At 45.3% G+C, this 23,345-nt stretch overlaps 1 protein-coding gene across 1 annotated transcript in view; it reads left to right on the plus strand.

Moving 5' to 3' along the window:
* Window positions 1–23,345, plus strand: part of mmd2a (monocyte to macrophage differentiation-associated 2a) — an 87,301-nt gene that overhangs the window by 58,934 nt on the left and 5,022 nt on the right. Inside the window, exons 4-6 of the mRNA XM_068003665.1 lie at window positions 2,872–3,032; window positions 4,776–4,850; window positions 20,181–20,282. Coding sequence (XP_067859766.1) covers window positions 2,872–3,032; window positions 4,776–4,850; window positions 20,181–20,282 — 338 coding nt within the window. The remainder of the gene's footprint in view (window positions 1–2,871; window positions 3,033–4,775; window positions 4,851–20,180; window positions 20,283–23,345) is intronic.

A 23,345-nucleotide genomic window follows, 5' to 3' on the forward strand; every position in this document is an offset into this window, starting at 1 on the left:
TGGCCAATACGCCAATGTTACGTCAGCAAAGCTGCCAACTAGACACCATGCTCTATTTTAGCACCCGCTATCGTGTGCGTTCCTGGTGGGGGGCTCCGAAAATCGGGGAATCCCGGAGCGGGTCGGGAGCCCAGCTCCAACCCGCCCACTTCCGGGTTCCCCACAGACGCACTGATGTGCGCGCGCAGCCCCCGCATGTGGGACTCCCGCAGGCAATTAAAGCCAGCGGGGTGCCACTTAACAATATTTATCTAGCTATTTCAGGTCATTAACAGACCTGATTAAGGGAATATGTCAGGAGGGGTGGGATTTTAGAAACAACTGGGACTGTTTCCCATACTGGGGGAAACACTTCTAGTTGAAATGGACGTGTTGCAGCCATCAGCCTGTGGCAGCTGCAAAGGTCCATTTGACAGGTCAGGGCTGGGAGACCCTCACTCATTGCAGGAGGCCACTCTGTCACTTTGGACAAAGTTTGGCCTCCACCACCCTCCTCCTGACAATCAAATTCACAAACTTGCACACTTACCCCAGGGTCCAGAGACATGTACCGACCTTGCAGACCCCCTCAGATGTACATCTTCCGGATGGGGGCCTCCGTAGCTGCAGTCATGACCTCCTCGGAGGGCGAACAGCATCACCAGCCTCGCCGGCCACGCCGTCTACCTCTGACACGTGGAGCTCCACAACACAGTGCTGTGACACATCCACCTGCACAGCAGGAGGGAGGGCAAAGGCAGAGAGAGATGCGTCGCAGAGGGCACTACCCTCGCCACAGGGTCCACAGACTGAGGCTCAGCTTCCTGGACCTCTCTGAGCAGCAGTGCACACGGAGACTCAGAGTCACTCGACATGTAGTCGTGGACATCTGCAGCCTCCTTCATGCCGAGCTGCTCCCGGCTGGCCCAAGCACCATCTTCTTACCTGTCGCTGTCAAACTCACCACTGCCCTCAACAACTTCTCCTCCGCATACTTCCAGGGTGCCACCGGGGACATCGCCGACGTCTCTCAGTCGTCTGTACAAAAGAGCCCTGCAAATACACCTACACCCACTCTGCAGTGACACAATGGGTGGCATCAGTTGTGGGTCTTCGTAGTGATCCTCAGGAAAGGGCATTATTGCACAAACCAGACAAGATTCGCAAAGACGTGGCAGTAGTGGTGCCAATATAATATGTAATGTGAGTTGGTCAGAAATTAAATATAAGTAAAAACCCTCAAACACCCTTGTACATCCCCTTCATGCTCACAATAAGTTTGCTTTACGCTTCCTACTGCACATATGTGATGCATGCCTTGTGGCTGCAGCACAGGTAGTGGCAGGTTGAGTGAGACTGACCGTGAAAGAGATGCATGAGAGGGTGAGTATGAGATAGAGCCATGAGATTGTATGAGGATTGGGTTGAGTGGTAGTGGTGGGATGAGTACTGGCGAGGTGAGTAAGTGCAGGTAAGATGAGGATGAGCTTTGAGTGGGTATGAGGGGTGATGTGATAGAGTAGTGTTGGCAGTGCAGAAGGAGATGTGGGGTGGGGGCGGTGATGTGGCAGACGGAGTGTAGGGGAATGAGTAAGTGTACTCACTTTGGCTGACCCACTTAGGTCATTGCAGCGCCTCCTGCACTGTATGCAGGTGCGTGATATGTTGGTGGTGCAGGTGACCTCCTCTGCCACCTCGAGCCAGGCCTTCTTGGTGGCAGAGGCAGGCCGCTTCCTCCCTCCCGCCGGGGGGAAGATCTCTGTCCTCCCCCTCCTCCTCACCCCATCCAATGATACCTGGAGTGAGGCATCATTAAACTGGGAGCAGCCTTCCCCCTGGGCTGCTCCATGCTGTAATTTTTCCTATTTGTTGCAGCATCTGTCAGTGGAGGACTGCCCCTTTAAATAGAGCTCCTCCAGCTGACAGACCTTACTGCGCATGCGCAGCCTGCCCGACGCACAGATCAGCAGTGGGGAACCCGGAAGACCGGGTAAGTGGATCCAATTAGCCTGCGATCGCCCGCGGGGCAGACTGATTTCACCGAGCGCGTTACCCACACGCCCAATAGCCCCCCCCCCCGCCGCGAACCCGCAGCCCTGGCAATATCGAGCCCACATGACACCAGGTTTCAGGATTTACTGGGAACCAGTTTGCTAGTTCAGCCATGATGGTGATTGATTGTGACAATGATTAGTCAAAAACTCCATTATCGTTGCATCATTCGACTTGCAGTTGGCGAGCTAGATGAACCTTGGTCTTTTCTCGTCCAGCAATTCCTATGTTCCTACAAGCTATTCTGGTCTAAAAGAACAGAAGAGGTCCCAGGTTTTGTTCGACTGCCAACAACTTCTTGTTGCCGTAGGAGACTTTTCAATGTGCGATTATTCGACATGGTCACCTCAATAAAGCTTTAGAACCCGTAGGTTAGCCTAACGTCATGTGGAGTTGATACAATAACACAGTGTGCCCTGGAACTGGAGGATATAAATTGGCAGGAACAATTCCTTACCTAGTGAGCTTCTGATCTCAGGCAGGCCCTGAATGGGTGGGTTATGCAATAGTGAGGTGTTTATGCAGAAATGGAGGAGGGGTCGGGAGAATTTGAGGGTGAGTCGCCCAGGGTTCCATTCTCTCAAGTGGCTTCCTACAGACCAGTTGCAAAGCAACATTGGCAGAGGTCTGTGAGTAGACCATACCTTTGCATTTTCAGTTAGGGAAAGATGAATAACATAAAGTAACTAAGATAGGAACAAATAGCAAACAATTGGAACATAGAGGACACAATTAACTACTTACATCAAAATTGCACTGTTTACTTGTGCAGCAGTGGGAGATCATGCGCCACCATGCCAATGACCTCACATATCCTTACTGTACCTGTTTTGCTTTCAGTTCTGGATCATTCCCAGTATCCTTGGTAGTTCCATCCTCTATGGCCTTTCAGACGATCAATGGGAGATGATCTCAGCATGGATCTACGGGTTTGGGCTGTGTGGCCTTTTCATTGTCTCCACCGTCTTTCACACCATCTCCTGGAAGAAAAGCCACTTGCGGTAAGCGAGGTTTTGTCACAATCTGAACACTGACACACGGTGTATAATGGTATCTGTGCTTCAGGTTACCAGTCACAGAACACGTAGCAGAAAGGTATCATGTTAGGGGTGTTAGTGAGGATGGGGGATGCTGAATAGCACTATGCGAAACAATGTTCTTACTCCTCCAACAGCTGGTTCAAACCCAACAAAGACTGAGGAGCTGAAGGTCTCCTTTTTAAGGTGGACAACTGGTGGAATGGTATACTGGAACACTGCACTTTCACTTCTGAGACCTAGGTTGAGATTCACTTCAGACAAAAGGATGAAATCCTTCACAAAGCTGCCTCATATTCCCCACTAACTAGGCCTAATTGACAGTATGTCTCAGTGGCACATGGGAAAGAGGGGGTGGGAGGGTGTTTCTCTGAGGTTATGCCATGAGTGTGGGGAATGCAGGCTCCTTCCCACACTCCTAGAATTGCCAATATCACTTGCACTGCTGTGGGAGGCGTTCAGTAGAGTCTAAGCCTCCCAGTCACCTCCTGGCAAATGAGCCATGCGGCAGGATTGACAGAGAGCTGCCCCAGTGCAGGTTTGGTGCATGACACAATGGGAAATGGGGAAGAAACCAAGTGAATAAGTTCACCAAAAAATAACTAGTTGTTCAGATTTATTAATGAAAAAATGATGGTTTGCATCTCCATGGTGTCAACAAATGGAGACCAGTCACTGAATGAATCATTTTACTGGCCAATGTCAGTCACTGTTTCTTTGTTCATTGGTATTCTACCACTTGTCAATCGATCAATTAAATACTAAGCATAAACCATCAACTACATGGAAATAGGCTAGAATAACGACTACACTTAATTGAGCTGACTAAGCAGTCAACGTTATTGATTTTTATGTAAATAGGGCCACTGATGTCTTACATTTGCACTGTGCTGATAGCAGAAAGCCAGACCTCTGTTTATATATAAGTAACATTTATCAAAATGATATAGTCACTTTCTAAAAAAAAAAGGCCATTTTAAAATTTCCTTGTTGGTAAAATATTTTTATATTTAATTAGTTTTACATAACAAATGCAATAAATATTTCCCTAGGATCTGTATTCTTTTGTTGACTAACAGGAATTTGTTTTAAGGTATATGGGTATACCTTAATTTTGCAATAATATAGCAATTTTCACAATGTCAGGGTATCCCAAAGAGCTTTACGGCCAATTAAATACTTTTGAAGTGCAGCCACCTGGAATGGGTGGGAAGTTGACCAGCGGGACTTAAATGAGGTTCAGGGGTTAAAATAGCCTGGGCCTCATTTCTGGAGCAGTGGTAAGTTAGTTTCTAGCACACCTTGCTACACAGCCGCCCAAAACCCGCCCGGAGTTAAAATCAGGGCCAATGCCTTTGAATGGGTGTGTCTGAGTCTGTGTGTATTTGTGTGTGAGTATGTATGCGTGTGTGTGTGTGTGTGTGTGTTTAACTGAATTCAAAAGTCATAGCCTGGTTACCATACCTAAAAACAAAAGAGCCTGTTCCATATTTTTGTTGTGGGCGTGGGGCGATATAGTTCTGATTACAACAGTTTTAATCTGAAACACTACAATGATCCTATGTTAGAGCTAAGATTACATTTAGAGTGAGGATGTCCTACTTATCCTTTGTGAAGCACATCAATTCATTAGAATACTATGCAAACTTGTGCCTCTGCACTGCACCCAGTGGAATTCTACCCAACATTTTTCTTTTCTTTATCCAGAACAATAGAGCACTGCTTCCACATGTTTGACAGGATGGTGATCTACTTCTTCATTGCTGCATCTTATGCCCCCTGGTGAGTCAACTAAGAGCTAAAAGTAGTGAATTTATAACAACACTGATACTGCTTGAAAAAAAGAATGACAAGAGATTCTAAACTGATAATTCATGTCATTAACCTAAAGAAAGAAAATAACTTGTATTTATGAAATAGCCATCACATTCTTAGGATTCATTTCAATGTGTAGTCTCTATTATTATGTAGATGAATGCAGCAGCCAATTTGTGCACAGCAAGATCCCACAAACAGCAAATTAAATAAATTAATCTGTTCTTGGTGATATTGGTTGAGCGAGGAATGTTGGCCAGTGTACTGGGAGAACTCCCTTCTCTTCCTCAAATAGTGCCATGGGATCTTTTACAGGCACCTGAACACCTGAAAGACGGCACTCCCAACAATGCAGCACTCCCTCAGCGCTACACTGGAGTGTCAGCAACTATATTGGTCATTTCAAACACCAGGCAATAGTTTATTTTCGGTGTACCAATGTAATCTGCATTGGATGGGTAAATGGCCTACTTATATAACTGGATTGAATGGCCATTCACAGCTACAGTAATCTACAGATACATCCCTTATCTCCCATTAATTTTACCAGCCAGTGCAGTGAATTAGGAGACAGTCCTTTCACCTCTGGGACCTGCCTTGTAGTTTGCAGCCACACTGAATTAACTTAAACATGCAACTGGGCTACCAACACCTTTTGAGGAGCTACCAGATTTGTTATGAATCAAAACAATTCTGATATTCAAGCCCTGGGCGTGATGCAGAGCAGAACTAGGTGAACGATCCCTAATGTCAGAGGCCTGAGTTATGAGGAAAGACTGGAGAAATTGGACCACTCAGCCTGGAAAGGAAGATGTCAGAAAGTCCTTCTTTATGCAAAGAATGATCAACATATGGACTTGGAGGGTAATGGAGGCAGAAACCTTGGAATCATTTAAAAATAGTTGATGTCAGATATTGTGATGGGGCAAGGCTGTAGATTTTCTCTCCTGACTGAATGATTTGGGATAAGTCAAATGGCTTTACTTATCTATCTTGTGAACCCTGATCACCTTTAGATTTCCAGTTTTGGCACTTAGGTAAGGATTGATAAGCAACTTAAAAGGACGCAGCCATTTTATCAGGGGGTTTGCCAGTTTTATGTACGGTCGACAAACATATATGGGCCGGGAATTTCCTAGGAGTTGCTCCCGCTTCCGGTGAAGTTATGGCTTGGGAGTGGGAGAAGTTCCGAGGTTTTTCCCGGCTGATATATATGTCACCTGTAGGCCTGTTCTTAATTGTTTAACCCAACTGTTCCATTTAGCCTTATTGCTATCCCATTCTTAAAATCATTTCCTTCTCTTTTCTGTCTCCAGCCCCATGTCTGACACTGATTGCTGGCAGAAATGGGGGGAGGGGGTACCGATCTCCTTGCCAGTGTTCCACTCTGGAGCTGGTGGGAGGGAGGTACCCGAGAGTAACTCAGCTCAGCATGCCCTCTGATTTTGTCCCCTCACATCACTCTGTCATACATTCAGAACATTTATCATGAGTAGGAATATAGGAACAGGAATAGGCCATTCAGCCCCTCGAACCTGCTCCGTCATTCAGTTAGATCATGGATGATCTGTTTCTTAACTCCATCTGCCCATTTTGGTTCGCTTAATACCATTACCTAACAAAGATCTATCAACTTCAGTTTTGACATTTTCTATTGATTTCCAGTCTCAACAGCTTTTTGGGGGAGAGAGTTCCAGATTTCTACTATCCTTTATGTGAAGAAATGCATTCTGGCATCATCCCTGATATGCCCAGCTCTAATTTTAAGGTTATGTCCCTTTGTTCTGGACTCCTCCCACCAGAAGAAATGGTTTCTCTCTACCTACCCTATCAATTCCTTTAATTAACTCTTAAACATATCAATTAAATCACCCCTTAATCTTCTATACTCAAGGGAATGCAAGCCTAGACTATGTAACCTGTCCTTGGAATTTAACCCTCTAAACCCCAAAAAGTACAAAGTACGTCTTTGTTTATATGCACCCGCCCACACCAAAAAAGGACATGTTTTTTTAAAAAGCTGAGAATTGATCTTTATCTGACGTGGTGGAGATGGAGCATTATCTCCTCCCCTGATGTTCTTGGTACTATCTGAGGTGGATGACCATTAAGGATAAACCCTGTAATTCTGCTCCAACATGAGAAAACTGTTTGTTAAAAGTGACGATGTTGGAGTTCATAAAAATCATACAGCACAGAAGAAGGCCATTCAGCCCATCGTGCCTGTGACAGCTCTTTTGAAAGAGCAATCCAAATAGTCCCACTCCCGCTGCTCTTTCCCCATAGCCCTGCAATTTTTTCCTTATCAAGTATCTATCCAATTCCCTTTTGAAAGTTATTATTGAATCTGCTTCCACTACCCTTTCAGGCAGTGCATTCCAGATCGTAACAACTCGCTGCGTAAAAAAATGTCCTCTCATCTCCCCTCTGGTTCTTTTGCCAATTATCTTAAGGATATTCAGATGAAGCACAGCCCCTTGCTAGCAGGCACTGCACATATTTACCAGAGAATAGGAAAGAGCCCCACCATGACCAACAATAGCTGTTTCACAATGAAGCCCATGAGGGAGAGAAAAGAAAACCTTTATAGAATAAATGTTAGTACTGTTAACCTGTACAGCTACCATCACTTTTTAACATAATGTCCACTTGCAAATTCAGGTTAATGTGAATTATACATGCATTTGAGAGTCCTGTATCCTAATAATTCTATACATAAATATTTGAGCTTTTACATATTTTCCTTGCTAATTTTCTCCTCACCTCTCTGAAATCTGAAGACATTGATTCCTTGCTGGGTTCCAGCATCCTTCACAATCTCACTCAAGGGGCAATTTTTCATGTATGAGCCTAGACAGTGAGTGTTGTCAGGCTGTTTCACCATGGGAGGCATCACCAATGTGCCCAAATCCTGATATCATCCAATGCCCACATGATGCATTTACCAACTGGGTCATCGGGAAGCCCAAGGCAACAGTGTCTGTCCAGTCCAGAATTCATTTAACCCAACATAAAGGGTTTTAATAGTCTTGATAAGGTATAGGAAGTGCCACAATATAGGGCCTGAAATTGGGCTCCTTCGTACCAGCTGTATAGGCCCAAGTGCTTTCCACCAGGTAGGCCAAGAATAGTGACAGTAAGGATCCTGATTTCTTCCAATGGAGGGAGAGGGCCAACTAAAGACCAAGGCCTACAGAGGTAAGTGATTGGAGGGAGAGGAGGCCTTTACTTGGCCTTTATGGGGTGCGTTATTGATGAGTGATAATAGCTTCTACCTGTCTGTTCTCTGGATTGCGTATACTGTGGGGACACTATAGATATCTGTTAACACTGGAACGTAGGAACAGGAGTAGGTCTTTCAGCCTCTGTTTTATTTTACAATCAGATCATGGCTGATCTGTACCTCAACTCAATGTATTCACCTTTGCTCCATATGCCTTGATACACTTACCCCACAAAAATTTATCAATCTCAGCCAAGTTTATGAAACCTGTTATCATAATTCAATCCTTGACGTCCCAGTATAATTCTGGTGAATCTGCGCTGTACCCTCTCCAAGGTCAATACATCCTTCCTGAGGTGGGGTGCCCAAAACTAAACACAATATTCCAGATAGGGTCTGACCAAGGCTCTGTACAACTGAAGCGTAACTTCCTCCCCTTTATATTCCAGCCCCCTTGAGATAAAGGCCATCATTCCATTAGCCTTTTTGATTACTTTTTGTACCTGTGCACTAGCTTTTAATGACTTGTGTACATGGACACCTAAATCTCTTTGCTCCTTCACAGTTCCTAGTCTCCCGCCATTAAGAAAATAATGAGGAAAGTAATAGAGAATGGAGTCTCTTTGGGCCGTGCTCATCTAGTTCTTAATAGCTGTAAACCCACTGCACAAAACTGCCATTTCATTTGCACTAAATTGACAATCTCACTCAGAATGCCCACAGGACAGTTGGTGTGGGAAGTGGAAAAATGGCATACTTTTATAATAAAGGGTGAACTTATGAGATTGGTGCTGAGGCACATTTTTGGACAGTGTTGAGGAGCTTTACTCTGCATCTAACTTTGCTAAACCTGACCTGGGAGAACGCTGACACTGGCTGCCTGAAATGGGAATTGTTCCACTCTCCAGCATTAATCCTTCACTTTTATGAGTGTACAATTCACAAGACATAACTGGACTTTACTATAACCTCTAAGAGTGTCACAGTGCCTCAAGTTACTGCATTAGTTATACAGTGCGGAAGGGTGGCTGTTAACTCAGTAATGAACCTTTGCCTCAACCTGAAATCCTCAGGGACATGAAGGAGGAAATAGCCTGACAGAGTGCAGCTCAGACACTGCAGTCATTGCCTCCTCATATTCAAAGAAGTGATATCGGGGTCAGGTATACCTACATTTTTATTTATAAACCAAAGATGTGCGTTGGATTATTCACAAAGGAATGGGATATTGCAAATCCTGGTAATCTTTATCTGTGTGTCACTTGGGGAAAAAAAACACAATAAAGCTTGGTGGCAATATCTGGAATGCACTGCCTGAAATGGGCGTAGAAGCAGATTCCATAGTAACTTTCAAAAGGGAATTGGGTATATACTTGAAAAGGAAAAATTTGCAGGGCTATCGGGAAAGAGCAGGGGAGTGGGACTAATTGTGGCTAGCTCTTTCAAAAATCTGGCATAGGCACGATGGGCCGAATGGCCTCCTTCTGTGCTATATCATTCTCTGATTCTATGAATCTATGAATATGGTGTCAGATTAAAACGATCTCCACACTCTCCTTTGTTGCACGCTGCTAATTGAATGCCCCGTGGTAAATGGGGCACGATAAAGAAATGACTATTAGCGGATGAAATCCCTCTATTTTCTCCTCAGTTCCTTGCTTTCCCCAAGCTACTCGCCAGCTGCAGCAGGTCCAGCAACCTCTCCCCCAGGCCTGTGCCACTGCTGCTCTGAGCCAGCTGCTAGGAGATCTACAGATCCTATATGGGTGAGTGCAAGATAACCCAATCAATAACTCTTTTTTTTTGTAGTTAGCAAGATCCTTCTAGGACCATTTTCTTAAGTTGTTTCAAACAATGAGCGATTATTATAGAGTTCAACTAAGTAAGGAGATGGGATGACCGGTGCACACTCAATTCAGCAACTAGCACCAATAGAACCAAAGGTCCCAGCACTTATTCAGGGTGAGAGCACATTACCACTGGAGATTGAATACATGTCTATTAGAGCCCAATACAGGTTTTACATAGTCTGCTGGAAGGACTGGAGTTGATGCATTGAGTGGCCTTTTCCTCTTTGTTTCCTGAAGGTGTCGTCACTCTCTTAGCTTCCTCTCCCCTCCATCATGTTTTCTCCCTTCTTCTGATCTCGCCAGGCAGAGCAGTTCCTATTGCTGAAGAGTCAGGTAGGTGACCTGCTCCCAGGATCTGCCTTCGCCGCTCATTTGCCAGTTGCCCAGCAATTTTTTTTTGTTGCCGTGGGAAAGCACCTGCTCTTTTCTGCAGCGCAGATTCACCAGAATGATACCGGGGCTAAAAGGGTTAAATTATGAGGACAGTTTGCCTTGACTAGGCTTGTGTTCCCTTGGGTATAGAAGATTAAGGGGTGATCTAATTGAAGTGTTTACGATGATTAAAGGATTTGGTTGGGTAGATAGAGAGAAACTATTTCTTCTGGTGGGGGGAGTCCAGAACAAAGGAGCATAACCTTAAAATTAGAGCTAGGCCATTCAGTGGTGATGTCAGGAAGCACTTCTTCACCCAAAGGGGAGTGGAAATCTGGAACTCTCTCCCCAAAAAGCTGTTGAGGCTGGGGGTCAATTGAAAATTTCAAAACTGAGACTGATAGATTTTGGTTAGGCAAGAGTATTATGGGTTACAGAACCAAGGCGGGTAGATGGAGTTAAGATACAGATCAGCCATGATCTAATCGAATGGCGGAACAGGCTCGAGAGGCTGAATGGCCTATTTCTGTTCCTATATTCTTGCTGATTTGCCACAGCACCAAGTCAGAGATCAGGAGGCCAGTGGAGTAGGGAATTGAGTCTGCACCTCGCCATTCCATAACACCACTCTTCACTGCTCCAACACGCCACATCACTGCCCTCGTTCTGCACTTTCATACCTTCCCGCATCAAAGACCAGCAGAAAAGGATACATTGGTGATTAATGTGACTGAAATAACATCCAAGACATGATGTTCTAGTTTGTTAGAGACACATTTCATGAACCTACCTTCTTCACTGCTCACCTACAACAGCCAAAACCAGGGAATGCAATCCAGAATGTGCCCCAATCAGGAACTTCAAATCCTTTGGATTTAATTAAGCCCTTCATTCAGGCTCTGCAAATGTAAGTGTCTATATCTCACACCTTTATGTTTGATATAATCCTAATAAATTCCATCATTATTACCCATGTTCTCGCCAGATTTGCTTACATGCATTTTTTTTTGGTAAGGTAGTTTTTCCCTCCGGTACTTTTCTACTTCCACCTCAGTCATGCACCTTGCCCCAGTCAAAAAGGTATGGAAGACAGATAACCTGCTCCCTAGTCTCTGCCAATGTCACTCTATAGCAAGCCATTAGGACGTGAGCAGGATAGGCCTGGGTAATCACCCCTTTCTCCCTGTAAGGAAACATGGGGTCCACACACACACAAACCTGCACACATACATCACAGACATACGCACACACACACACACACAAACCTGCACACATACATCACAGACATACGCACACACACACACACACACACAAACCTGCACACATACATCACAGACATACGCACACACACACACACAGACATGTGCAAACACACATAGACATATACAGACATTTGCAAGCGCGCACACACATGCAAACACGCACATACACAGACATACCCAAATTTGCACATACACAGACATAAGCAAACACGCACACAGACACGCAAACATGCGCATACGCATGTACACACATACGTACACATACACACATAGACATACGCAAACACAAGCATGTACACACACACGCAGCCAATACGCACACACGTGCACACACATACACACAAAACAGCTAAAATTGGGTCCTTGCTAGGTAGGAGTTGTGGGTGAGGCCCATATCCACACCACAGATTAAAACTCCAGTGACCAAATGAAGTGAAACATAGTATTTCTGGTCACATGTCTCAGAAAAATCACACTTCTTAGAGTGGTCACACTTCTCAGAATGGTCACACTTCTCAGAATGGTCACACTTCTCAGAATGGTCACACTTCTTAGAATGGACACACTCTCAGAATGGTCACACTTCTCAGAATGGTCACACTTCTCAGAATGGTCACACTTCTTAGAATGGACACACTTCTCAGAATGGTCACACTTCTCAGAATGGACACACTTCTCAGAATGGTCACACTTCTCCCAACAAAAAGCAACACAGCCTTCAGTTTGGGTACAGTTACCATATCTTCATCGTGATAAAAGTGATCCTGGTTACAATGGTAAACTGACTATTGCATGAAGAGGGCTTTATAAGAAAAAGGATAAGGATTTATGAAATTAAAAGACATGTAAACAGATGGTTGAGCAACAAAAAACATTCCTGAACGGGACTTCCCATCTTTGATAGCAGTGACTTTAATACTTTCCTTTAGTCCTTTATCACTATGATGTATGCATTTCTTAGCATACTTTATTGAATGTCTTTTACACTTTTCAAAATCTGCTTGTTTTCCCTACTCCCTGTTCTACTTTCTCCTGTCTTCCTCTCCCTGCCACCCGATCATAGAAACATAGAAACATAGAAAATCGGAGCAAGAGTAGGCCATTCGGCCCTTCGGGCCTGCTCCACCATTCAAAATGATCATGGCTGATCGTCTAACTCAGTACCCTGTTCCCGCTTTTTCCTCATATTCCTTGATCCATTTAGCATTAAGAAATATATCTATCTGCTTCTTGAATATATTTAATGACTTGGCCTCCACTGCCTTCTGTGATAGAGAAATCCACAGGTTCACCACCCTCTGAGTGAAGATAATCCCCGGTCACGTTTTGTAAATGATGCCTTTCCCTTTTCGGTTTCCCGGCACTTTTCCCTGAGCTGCTCGCACGTTCCTGCCAATTCGGTTCTTCAGCCAGACTCTTTCCCTTGTGTAGTTCAGCTAACCTGGATGTATCCGTGCTGTCAGCTATGATTCAGCATCGCCTTGACAGGCACAGCAGTTGAAATGTCTTTCACACCACTGTTAATACCTGAAGGTTTTGTTTCTGCCCTTCTCCTAAAGTCCCACAGTCTTTTGAAGATGAAAGCTTTGAATGCCTTGGACTCAGTGTTGCCAACCCTCCAGGATTGCCCTGGAGTCTCCAGGAATTATAGATTAATCTCCTGGACTTTGCTTCCAGCAACGCCGGAGAAACATTATCGGGGCATTAAAAAAAATGATTTTTAAAATTTTCTTTGAACACTTTCATTTATTCTTTTAAAATGTTGGAAGATGGGACAAAAGGCTGTTTGAATCAGTCAAGAGTTATCTAATTGAGTAACAAAGTGTCTGTTCACTTTCCAATTGGGGTAAGAAAATGATGCGTCATGAGGATGGACACGTCGGGCGCCCAATGTCAGGAGCGTGGGAGCAGGTATTGGGAATAGATATATACAGTCTTAGGGAGCCCCTGCTCTGCTACTCACTTGCTGGTTCCGAAAGATTTGAGTCGACCCCAATTGGTTATGGTGGCGCGTACTTTATTATGAAGAACAATTTAATACGCTCAAGGCGCTAAATTGGGCCGTGTAGCGCCCGTTGTTATGGCGCTATGCGGCCTTTCAAACATCCAAGATGGCGTGTTTCCAGCGTGATGTGCGCCGGACGCCATTTTGGCATGGGGTTAGCGCGTACGCAAATACCAAATGCCAGAAGCATGTAAAGTAAAGAGAAAATGGATGCAATCAGTGAGTAACATTGATGTAAAGTGATAGACACCATTTTGGCACTTAACATTCAACTCAACACACAGTCTTAACCCTGACCATCTGAACATATCTTTGAGTGCCTGGAGGACCCCCACCAGCACTATTTAAAGGGACCATGCAGGATTTACAGGTGAGTGGCTGGATTATTGCTTCTGGCTGCCGAGACATTTGTAACTGTTTTTGGAGGTCTCCTAGACTTCAATACTAGGACGCGGGGACATAGCCTAACATTTAGAGCCAGGACGTGCAGGAGTGAAGTTAGGAAATGCTTCTACACACAAAGGGTGGGAGAAGTTTGGAACGGTCTCCTACAGACGGCAGTTGATGCTAGCTCACTTGTGAATGTTAAATCTGAGATTGATAGATTTCTGTGAACCAAGGGTATTAAGGGATATGGGGCTAAGATGGATATATGGAGTTAGGTCGCAGGTGCACCATGATCTCACTGAATGGCGGAACAAGCTCGAGGGACTAAATGCCACGGCCACTTGCTGCCTCCTCTTATGCGCCACCTTCTTCTGCAAGAAAGCGAGATGTGTGTCTGGGTAATGTGCCTTTCATGGTTGAATAGCTGCCAGTGTATGTGGCCTGTGAGTTGTGGTTGGGCGGCTTGCAACAGTGGTAATGTGTAAGGGTGAGAGGAAGCATCTGATCGGAAGAGTTGAGTACTGATGGAAAGAGTTTATTGGTATGTGGGTGATGGGGGGTGTAGTGCATGGTGCAGTTGGTAGAGACGCCACTTGACAGTTGACCTCACTCACCTTGACCATTCGTGAAGCATTGAATTTCTTCCCGCACTGCATCCATGTTCATGATGCTGTGCGCTTGGCATTAACTTCGTCCCCCGCTGCCTCCCACTGTCTTTTGAGTATATGTCTGGAGGGTCACTTGCGTTCCCCCCCCCACCACTGCGGATATAGGATGTCCCTCCTTCTGTCCACCTCTTGTACCAAGGTCTCTGGTGCATCAGCAGAGAACCTTGGTGCATGCACTCTCACAGGCCTGGTACCAACTCAGATCAGCAGATTGGTGAGGTCTGGCATGCTGATTGGAGGATGTGGGATTTAGCAGTGCGCAACCTTTATTCAATGTTTTAACATAACTCATCAGTGTGTAAACATAGGGAAGGGACCTGCATCTGTGTTTTACGTGTGCGATGTCTGATCTCCGTTCAGACTCCGTGCAGACAGCAGTCTGTTATTTTTAGCTACCTTTAATAGATTTGAAGAGACAACCTCCCTTTAAGTGATTGTGGTTCCCCCTGCTGGTGGAAAGTACGAATTGCATTGAATCGACACGCAAGGCCTGAGTTTCAATGCAGATTGACGGTGAGTACTGAGGCAGGATGAAGTTCTCGTCCTGCCTGCGCAGGGGCCTTTGGGCACGGGTTAATAGCGGATCACGTTACCTACGCCTAATGATGGCCGGAATTTTTCCCCTCAGTATTTGAGCAGCAGTTTACAGGATGGAAACTGGAGGTATATTACCCGCTTCCACTCTGGGTAGGGCTCACGTCTTGGTCTCTCGCCTCTCGCGATCCCCACGGCCCCCCCCCACCCTCGTGGATCCCGCAGATCCTGCCTTTTGCAGACTTCTTTCCTTCTTCTGACACGGCCGTTGGGCTCCTGCCAGTATATCTGCCTGAACAACTGGCCTGCTGCCTCTTGCGGGATCCCCTACTTGAGCCCTTGCTTGAACTGTGTCTTTATACACTGCTTAGCAGGAAGTCCTGTGGTGCGCTGACTAAAACTCCACAGCACAGTTGATGATGCCAGACATAGTCCACCAGCTTGACAAAGGGGACCCTGACAATCCGGCACCTGACCTGACACCATCGACTTGCTGAGGCAGTGGCAAGGTACGTAACCTCATCAAGAGGAGATGGCTTAAAGTTCCCTCATCAATATGTTGACGTTGTTAACGACATGGGACATTGGCCAGGTATTCAGCCTCGTCCATATGAGATGGGCAGCTTGCCCATCCCCAGAATCTTTTGCAAATGGTATGTTGGCCTTCATTGCAAGAGGATCTGAATACAGGAGCAAGGATGTCTTACTGCAGTTATACAGGGCCTTGGTGAGACCACACCTGGAGTATTGTGTGCAGTTTTGGCCTCCTTACCTAAGAAAGGAGATACTTGCCATAGAGGGAGTGCAGCAAAGGTTCACCAGACTGATTCCTGGGATGGCAGGACTGTCATATGAGGAGAGATTGGGTCGACTCAGCCTGTATTCACTCGAGTTTAGATGAATGAGAGGGGATCTCATTGAAACATATAAAATTCTGACAGGGCTAAACAGACTGGATGCAGGGAGGATGTTTCCCCTGGCTGGGGGGTCCAGAACGAGGGGTCACAGTCTCAGGATACGGGGTAGGACATTTAGGACTGAGATGAGGAGAAATTTCTTCACTCAGAGGGTGGTGAACCTGTGGAATTCTCCACCACAGAAGGCTGTGGAGGCCAAGTCACTGAATATATTTAAGAAGGAGCTAGATAGATTTCTAGACACAAAAGGCATCAAGGGGTATGGGGAGAGAGCGGGAATATGATATTGAGATAGAGGATCAGCCATGATCATATTGAATGGGCTCGAAGGGCCGAATGGCCTACTCCGGACCCTATTTTCTATGTTTCTATCTTGAACAAACAATGAGCTGTGTCCCCACAATACACATTTTCCAGACTTAGTACTTCAAAGATACTGGGTGTCTGCAGCTGTTCCTAGGAACAGCCCCAAGTTACAGGCTTATGATTTATACAGCACGTGGTTACAGTTAACTGTATTTCATAGCACATACAGTGCGTAAAACCAATGCTTTGATATTTATTACACACACACCTGCATAATCTAACATATAGTGGTTGGAGGCAGGAGAGTCACGTGACGATACCTCCAGGAATACGTCCAACCAGAGTTGGCGACCCTATTTGGACTCTACCCTCATAAGTATACTGCTCAGGACTTAGTGAACATATAACGGAAAAAGTGCATCTACCAAGTTCTGAGTAAGGATGCCCCGATGTTGAATCAACCGCAAGGTACTGACCCTCAAAGACCAGGAAGGTTCCGTGTTCAATCCTTGTCCTGTGATGAGTTAACTTATCTCAGCCAGGACAGTAGTGTTAATTGTGTCCATATGATTTATATCAATGAGTGTTAATTGTATTCAGGTGGTGTGCATCAATTGGGGTCTCTCTTGTATCATTTTACAAGAGAGCTCATCTAGGGTGTGGGGGTGGGTGATGTTGATCTCTGTGAATAAAGGCTTGGAAGCAACTGAAGACCAGGCTCTAGTATACTATCCCTCACCACCTGGCCATCCAATTTATTACAAGTAGTGGGGATCCTGCCATTGGCCTCTGTGTCCCTGGGCTTGAATGGGAGGGAAACAAATCAGCTTGGGTTCACGCTCCTGATTGTTATCTAATAACTCTTGCTGGACATCAGGTGGGGAGAGGATCAGGCTTGGCGTTGGTGTCAAGATGCCTGCTGACACTCACCGTCTGGGTTCAGATGTGAAGAATGGTTATTTGGCTGAGCGAGCAGGGGCCTGGTGGCCACGAAACAAGTGGGAGAGAAGGGAAAAATGGAAGGATGGGCAGAAAAATTAATTAGAAATTCTGAGCAAGCAGGCAGGACTAGTGGGGTACTAAGGGTTAATAGCTTAGTAATGATGCTATGTTGTATATGCTTAATGCTGTTGTATGAGATTCTTCTGTCTGTTACTTTGGAGTAGATCTTGACTTTGTGCGACGGTGTAAAACGGTGATAGCGAGTGGCCAGTCCATTCTACACCTCTCCCGATTTTTATTTCCGTTGAAGTCATCGGGAGAGGTGTAAAACGGGCTGCCGACTCACTATCATCCATTTTACACCTTGGCACAAAGTCAAGATCTACCCCTTTAAGTGAGCCATTAACCCATTTAAAATAAAAAGTCAGCCCAGGTTCACACTCTGTTAAAATTAATTTCACACCACTGTGTTAAGCATTCGTACAGTACTATCATACAGCTTGATTTTAGGACAGAAAGTTAAAGAGCTAAAGACCGGGGTAGAGGGAATTGTGTGAACAGATTTATACATTAGACATCTTCTTATTTTTCTTCTTTTAATGTTGCCTGAACTGGTGATTTATTGAGAAGGGACTTTTTTTTTAAACGTGAGAATTTGATGATTGCCCACAGCTCCAAGAGCAGTCAACAGTGAACAGAATGCTTTATTTATCAAATTGATTTAAATAAAGGATTAAGGCTAAATTCAGGATTGCATTGAATATACAGTCGGAATTCATTCTCATCTTCTCTGATTTAATGAGTTACTCAGACGGCAATAATTTACAAACTGGTCTCCTAGGAAACGCAGTTATGAATTAATTTGCTAAATTTAGCAGGCAGCAGGATATAAGTTTGCTGAAGAGCAAGCTGTTGAAGTTCTGTGCAGTCTCCGGCTTTTTATTTTATTGCTTTGGGATGAGTTTCTTGTCATGAGATCACAAGATAGACACAGATGAAGAAGGCTACTCAGTTTATCCTAACTTATCAATCCTGGGAGATCGCCTGGCCCCTACTGCAGCATGGGGGGGGGGGGGTGGATTTTAATTGGGAGTGGTTTTTGGGTGGGTAAGGGGGTGGGGTGAGCTTCATCAATTTGAAGTCCAGGCTATTTTATCACCTAGGCCTCATTTATGCCCTGGCCAGCTGCCCTCCCAAAACAGGTGCACAGTGATAGCTGGCTGAGTGCCAGTAGGTGGCCCGCTGGTCCTCAGGTAAGTTGAGGTTGGCGGTGGGGGGCGGAGATGGTGGGAGTGGGCACGATTTCGACAGAATCTCGCAGGTGGGGGAGGGCGGAGTGGGGGAGCCTGGGGTTGCAGAGGCCCAGACTTTCCTTCAGGGGCCCGGAGGAGCACTCCTACTCCTCCTCCTGCCTCACTAAGGAAAGTTTAACTCTTACCTTACGGGAAGGTGGGGGGGGCCTCTTCTTCCTGCAGATGAACTTTCCTTGCGTCGGGCGGTCGCAGCTCCCGACTGAATCAGGCAGGCACCTTGGCCGCCTAAAAATAAAAGGGCCCAGTTAAGGTGGTGGTGGGCGGTAATGGAGTGGGAGTGGTGTGATGTGTTTTCACAGGCAATTTTAACTGTTTCCACCGAGAAGGATGGATTAAAATCCCCCCTCCCAGTTGTTTCTTAAATGATTCCAAGGTTTTTGCTTCCACTGTCCCAATCCAAGAGATATTATTAGGATTTTCCTTCTGTTCGCTCCCTTTTTCATTCCAGGGTTCTGACTCATGCTGGAGGAACAGGGCTTATAGGTGTTGGCCACCCTCTGCTAACCCCGTCTAAAAGGCCATTTTTTTAATGTGACAGCCTGGACGGCGCGCTTCAGCGAGTTATTCAACCATGGAAGGCATTGCATCCGAGCCCAAGCCCATCCTGACTCTGTGTCCCAGTTTGTGCTTTCCACTGGGGGCCTCTGGACTAAGATAAGAGCATTCCTCACCACCACCTTGGCTGAGATCAGCTAACTCAGTGAAGACCAGGGTTTCGACTTGGGGTCTTCGAAGCATGTATGGCTCAATACTACCACCATGTGGTACCTACTGCAAATAAGAGGAGCAAGATGAGGGCTTTTGTAAGTTCAGGGACAGTGAGTAACGGGCAGTGTTTTGAAGTGCGTCAGGCAGCAAAAGACTACCCTGGGATCATAAAGTTTACAGCACGGTAGGTCATTCGGCCCTTCATGCCTGTGCCAGATCTTTGCTAGAGCAATCTAAAAAAAAATCCCAATGCTATGCACTCTCCCCGTAGCTCTTTAGACTCCTCTGCTTCAAATATTGACTCCCGATTCCCTTAAAAGATGCAACGGTCTCTGCCTCAACCTCTGTGGCAAGGCATTCCGTGCTCCGTAAAGAAATTGCTCCCAACATCTCTCCTCACTTTCATATCGATAGAGCTAGTGATCAAACAAGTTAAAAAGGGTCAGTGCTGGAAACATCCCTTACACCTCCTGAATAGTGTCTGGCTGACGAATACTCATCACTGAAGATGTTGCCTTATCGTATTTCCCAGCGTTGACAGACTTAATGCCATGAGCACTCGTTGAATTTAATACAGTAATCCAACCCTGGAGTTCAGGATCACTTGAACTTTGCCCTCACGGCCCATGGCATCGTAAGAACAACTCCTGCGCCCCTAACCGGCTCAAGACCAACTTGAGTAACACCTGTGTCGTAGCAGCCCCTGAAATAAGCGTCCATTCCATTCACAAAACCCTGGCTTTGCACCCCCCCCCCCGCCCCCCCCTGTTGAACTGAACCAAGTTAATGTGCTGCTGTTCCCTTCCATAGGCTGAATCTGCGGGAGCTGGGCCCCTGGGCATCTCACATGCGCTGGATCATATGGATAATGGCCTGTGTAGGGACCGTCTATGTGTTTCTGTTTCATGAACGGTGAGTACCTAGACTGACTGAAAGTGAAACAGAAATGAAGGGCATAGTAAGGAGGAGCTGGTATGTACTTATAACTGTGTTATAATTATTACCTACTTAGTTAAGACTCACTAACAAAGCAGCTCTGTTATACTAACGCACTATACCATAGCGTGCTGGATATTGATCCCACTCCCTCCCCCAGCCCACTGACACCCACACAAAATGAGTTCCCACTCTCAGTCTGGCCTTCAGGAAGTGCTGGTCAGCAGAGGCAAAGTGCCTCCCAACTGCACAAAGTCTGCTGTGCCCACTAGAGGCTGGCACTTAGCACAGACCAGTCTACCTTCCCAACCAGGAAGGAGTGTAGGTTCCAATTGATGTGGAGGGTAGAGGGTGGGCTTTTTAAAGAGAGGGAGAATTTTTAAAAAAAAATTGACTCCTTTAACATTTCAGAATTCTAATAAATATTACAGCCAAGCCATATTTCAGTACTTCGCAAAGAACTGAAATTTCCATTTGGAATGACAAAGTTAGGAAAATATAAAGGAAACATTGCAAATGCGAACAACCCTCTACTGGAGTTATGAATGTGGGTGTCAATAAACACTGGCTGTCGGAGTTGCCCAGAGAACAGAAGGAGATGCTGAATTTTACCAGTTGTATGGTTAGACTGCACAGTTAAGGAAAGAAAAAGGGAGCAGGCACCTGGTAACAATAAATCGCTAGAGTCAGACAGTGTGCTGGAGTACTGTGTTCAGTTCTGGGCACCAAAAGGATATATTGGCCTTGGAGGGGGGGCAGCACAGATTCACCAGAATGATACCGGGGCTAAAAGGGTTAAAATATGAGGACAGGCTGCATAGACTAGGCTTGTGTTCCCTCGAGTATAGAAGATTAAGGGGTGATATAAGTAAGATGTTTAAGATGATTAAAGGATTTGGTAGGGTGGATAGAGAGAAACTATTTCCTCTGGTGGGAGAGTCCAGAACAAGGGGGCATAACCTTAAAATTAGAGCTAGGCCATTCAGGGGTGATGTCAGGAAGCACTTCCTCACACAAATGGTAGCGGAAATCTGGAACTTTCTCCCCAAAAAGCTGTTGAGGCTAGGTCAATTGAAAATGTCAAAACTAAGCTCGGTAAGGTTATTAATGAGACATGAGGAAAAACTTTTTTACACAGCGAGCGGTTAGGATCTGGAATGCACTACCAGAGGGGATGGTGGAGGCAGATTCAATCATGGCCTTCAAAAGGGAACTGGATAAGTACTTGAAAGGAAAAACATTTGCAGGGCTATGGGGATAGGGCGAGGGAGTGGGACTAGCTGGATTGCTCTTGCATAGAGCTGGCACGGACTCGACGGGCCGAATGGCCTCCTTCCATGCTGTAACCTTTCTATGATTCTATGATGAATGGATATGGAACCAAGGTGGGTAAATGGAGTTGAGATACAGATCAGCCATGATCTAATTGAATGGCAGCAGGCTCGAGGGGCTGAATGGACTACTCCTGTTCCTATGTTCCTAGACAAGATACTTTTAATAGAACCAGGCACCTAAGCCTGAACTCTGGCATGGGGTGAGCTGCAGGTCACCTAGGATTAGAGTTCACCTAGCTAAGTAATGGTGCTGGGGTTGGAGACTGCAGACTGGCAGTTCTCCATTGTCCCTCTCTTGAGCAGCAGTGGTGCATATGTGAGGACGTAATTAGCTTGTACAATCATTTCTAATGTTTCAGCAGCCTCCTTCGCTTTATTAATATTTTACAAACGGACTACCGGTTTCAAACTTTTACAAAATAATGCAAGCTCTCCCAGATTGCATGGTCTAAATGTGGAGTAAATTTCTCTTGATTTTTCCCCAACTCTGCCTCAACCAGCATGATGCTATCTATTTCCCATACCCACTATGCTTATGTTTGAGTTTATTTAGTACCAAGGTTTTGTGCTGTGTGCACACGCTGACTGGAGTTCGAGCTCAGACTCCTCAAAGTCTTTTTGCAGCTGGTACAGAGGGGACGTCTGCCCCATGTAAGCTGGACTGAGCCCAGGTTCTAGAGATGAAACCATACTGACACCAACCCACTGTCCCATCCAGTGCCTCTCTCACTCTTTTTGTTACATTGGTTTAAGAAAAAAAAGTTTGGGATTGCCGATTTGCTTTGTCGATATCATGCATTCGCAAAGTGTGCTGAGGACGTGTATGAAGTTAATGAGTGTACTGTACAAATGGCTTTTCTCATTGTACCTCCCGATGAAGTAACTATGATGGTTTGGCTGTGCTGCTATAATTTGTGATCACTATGTTCCAACACCAGTCATGTTCAGGCACTGACATTAGGCCCAGGTATAGGATATCATCCCTGCTGCAGCCAAATGTATTGGTGAAAGTGCACACCCCACTGGATAAAGCCTTGGAATTGTAACTCCCCTTGAACTGTGAGGCAGGACAACCATTACGACATCTTGGGGCTAATTCCTTTTCAGTGATAAAAACCCAGATTGATCATAATCCAGTTCTTATTAGAATCCCAAGATATTATAAAACCATTTCCTATTTATTCCTGCAATGTATTCTGTTTTATTTTATGATAGAGCCATTTTAATGCTGCATTTTTTAGATTAATGGACTGTTGTCACAACTAGCCTGAATTTAATGTACCTCAATATAAAACATGCCTTAGCCTCCATATACGTCATTTAAATGTGAGTTGCACTATCAGCTGTCTCATGAATAACCCGGACCACTAAAGTCATCCTTTAACTTACTTCATTCCCATTTTCCAATATTTTTCAATCTCCACTCTCACTTTCCTTCAGTCTTCTGGTGCGTGACTTCCTTCAGTTTGATTTTTATATTATTTTTAATCGTTGCTTTCATAATCTTCTTCATCGTTGCCATCTGATTAATATTATATAGGAACAGCAGCTCCTCGAGCCTGTTCTGCACACAGTTATCTGGGGAGGTGAGAATGATTGAGAATTACCTGCTGGAAAATCCCATTGGATTGGTTGTGCTGGAGTGACGTGTTCGGATGGGTTTGGCCCTGATCCAATTCAAGCTGCGTTGACTCATTGTTTTGAC

The sequence above is a fragment of the Heptranchias perlo genome, chromosome 22, assembly GCF_035084215.1.
Source record: "Heptranchias perlo isolate sHepPer1 chromosome 22, sHepPer1.hap1, whole genome shotgun sequence".
Classification (NCBI taxonomy): domain Eukaryota; kingdom Metazoa; phylum Chordata; class Chondrichthyes; order Hexanchiformes; family Hexanchidae; genus Heptranchias; species Heptranchias perlo.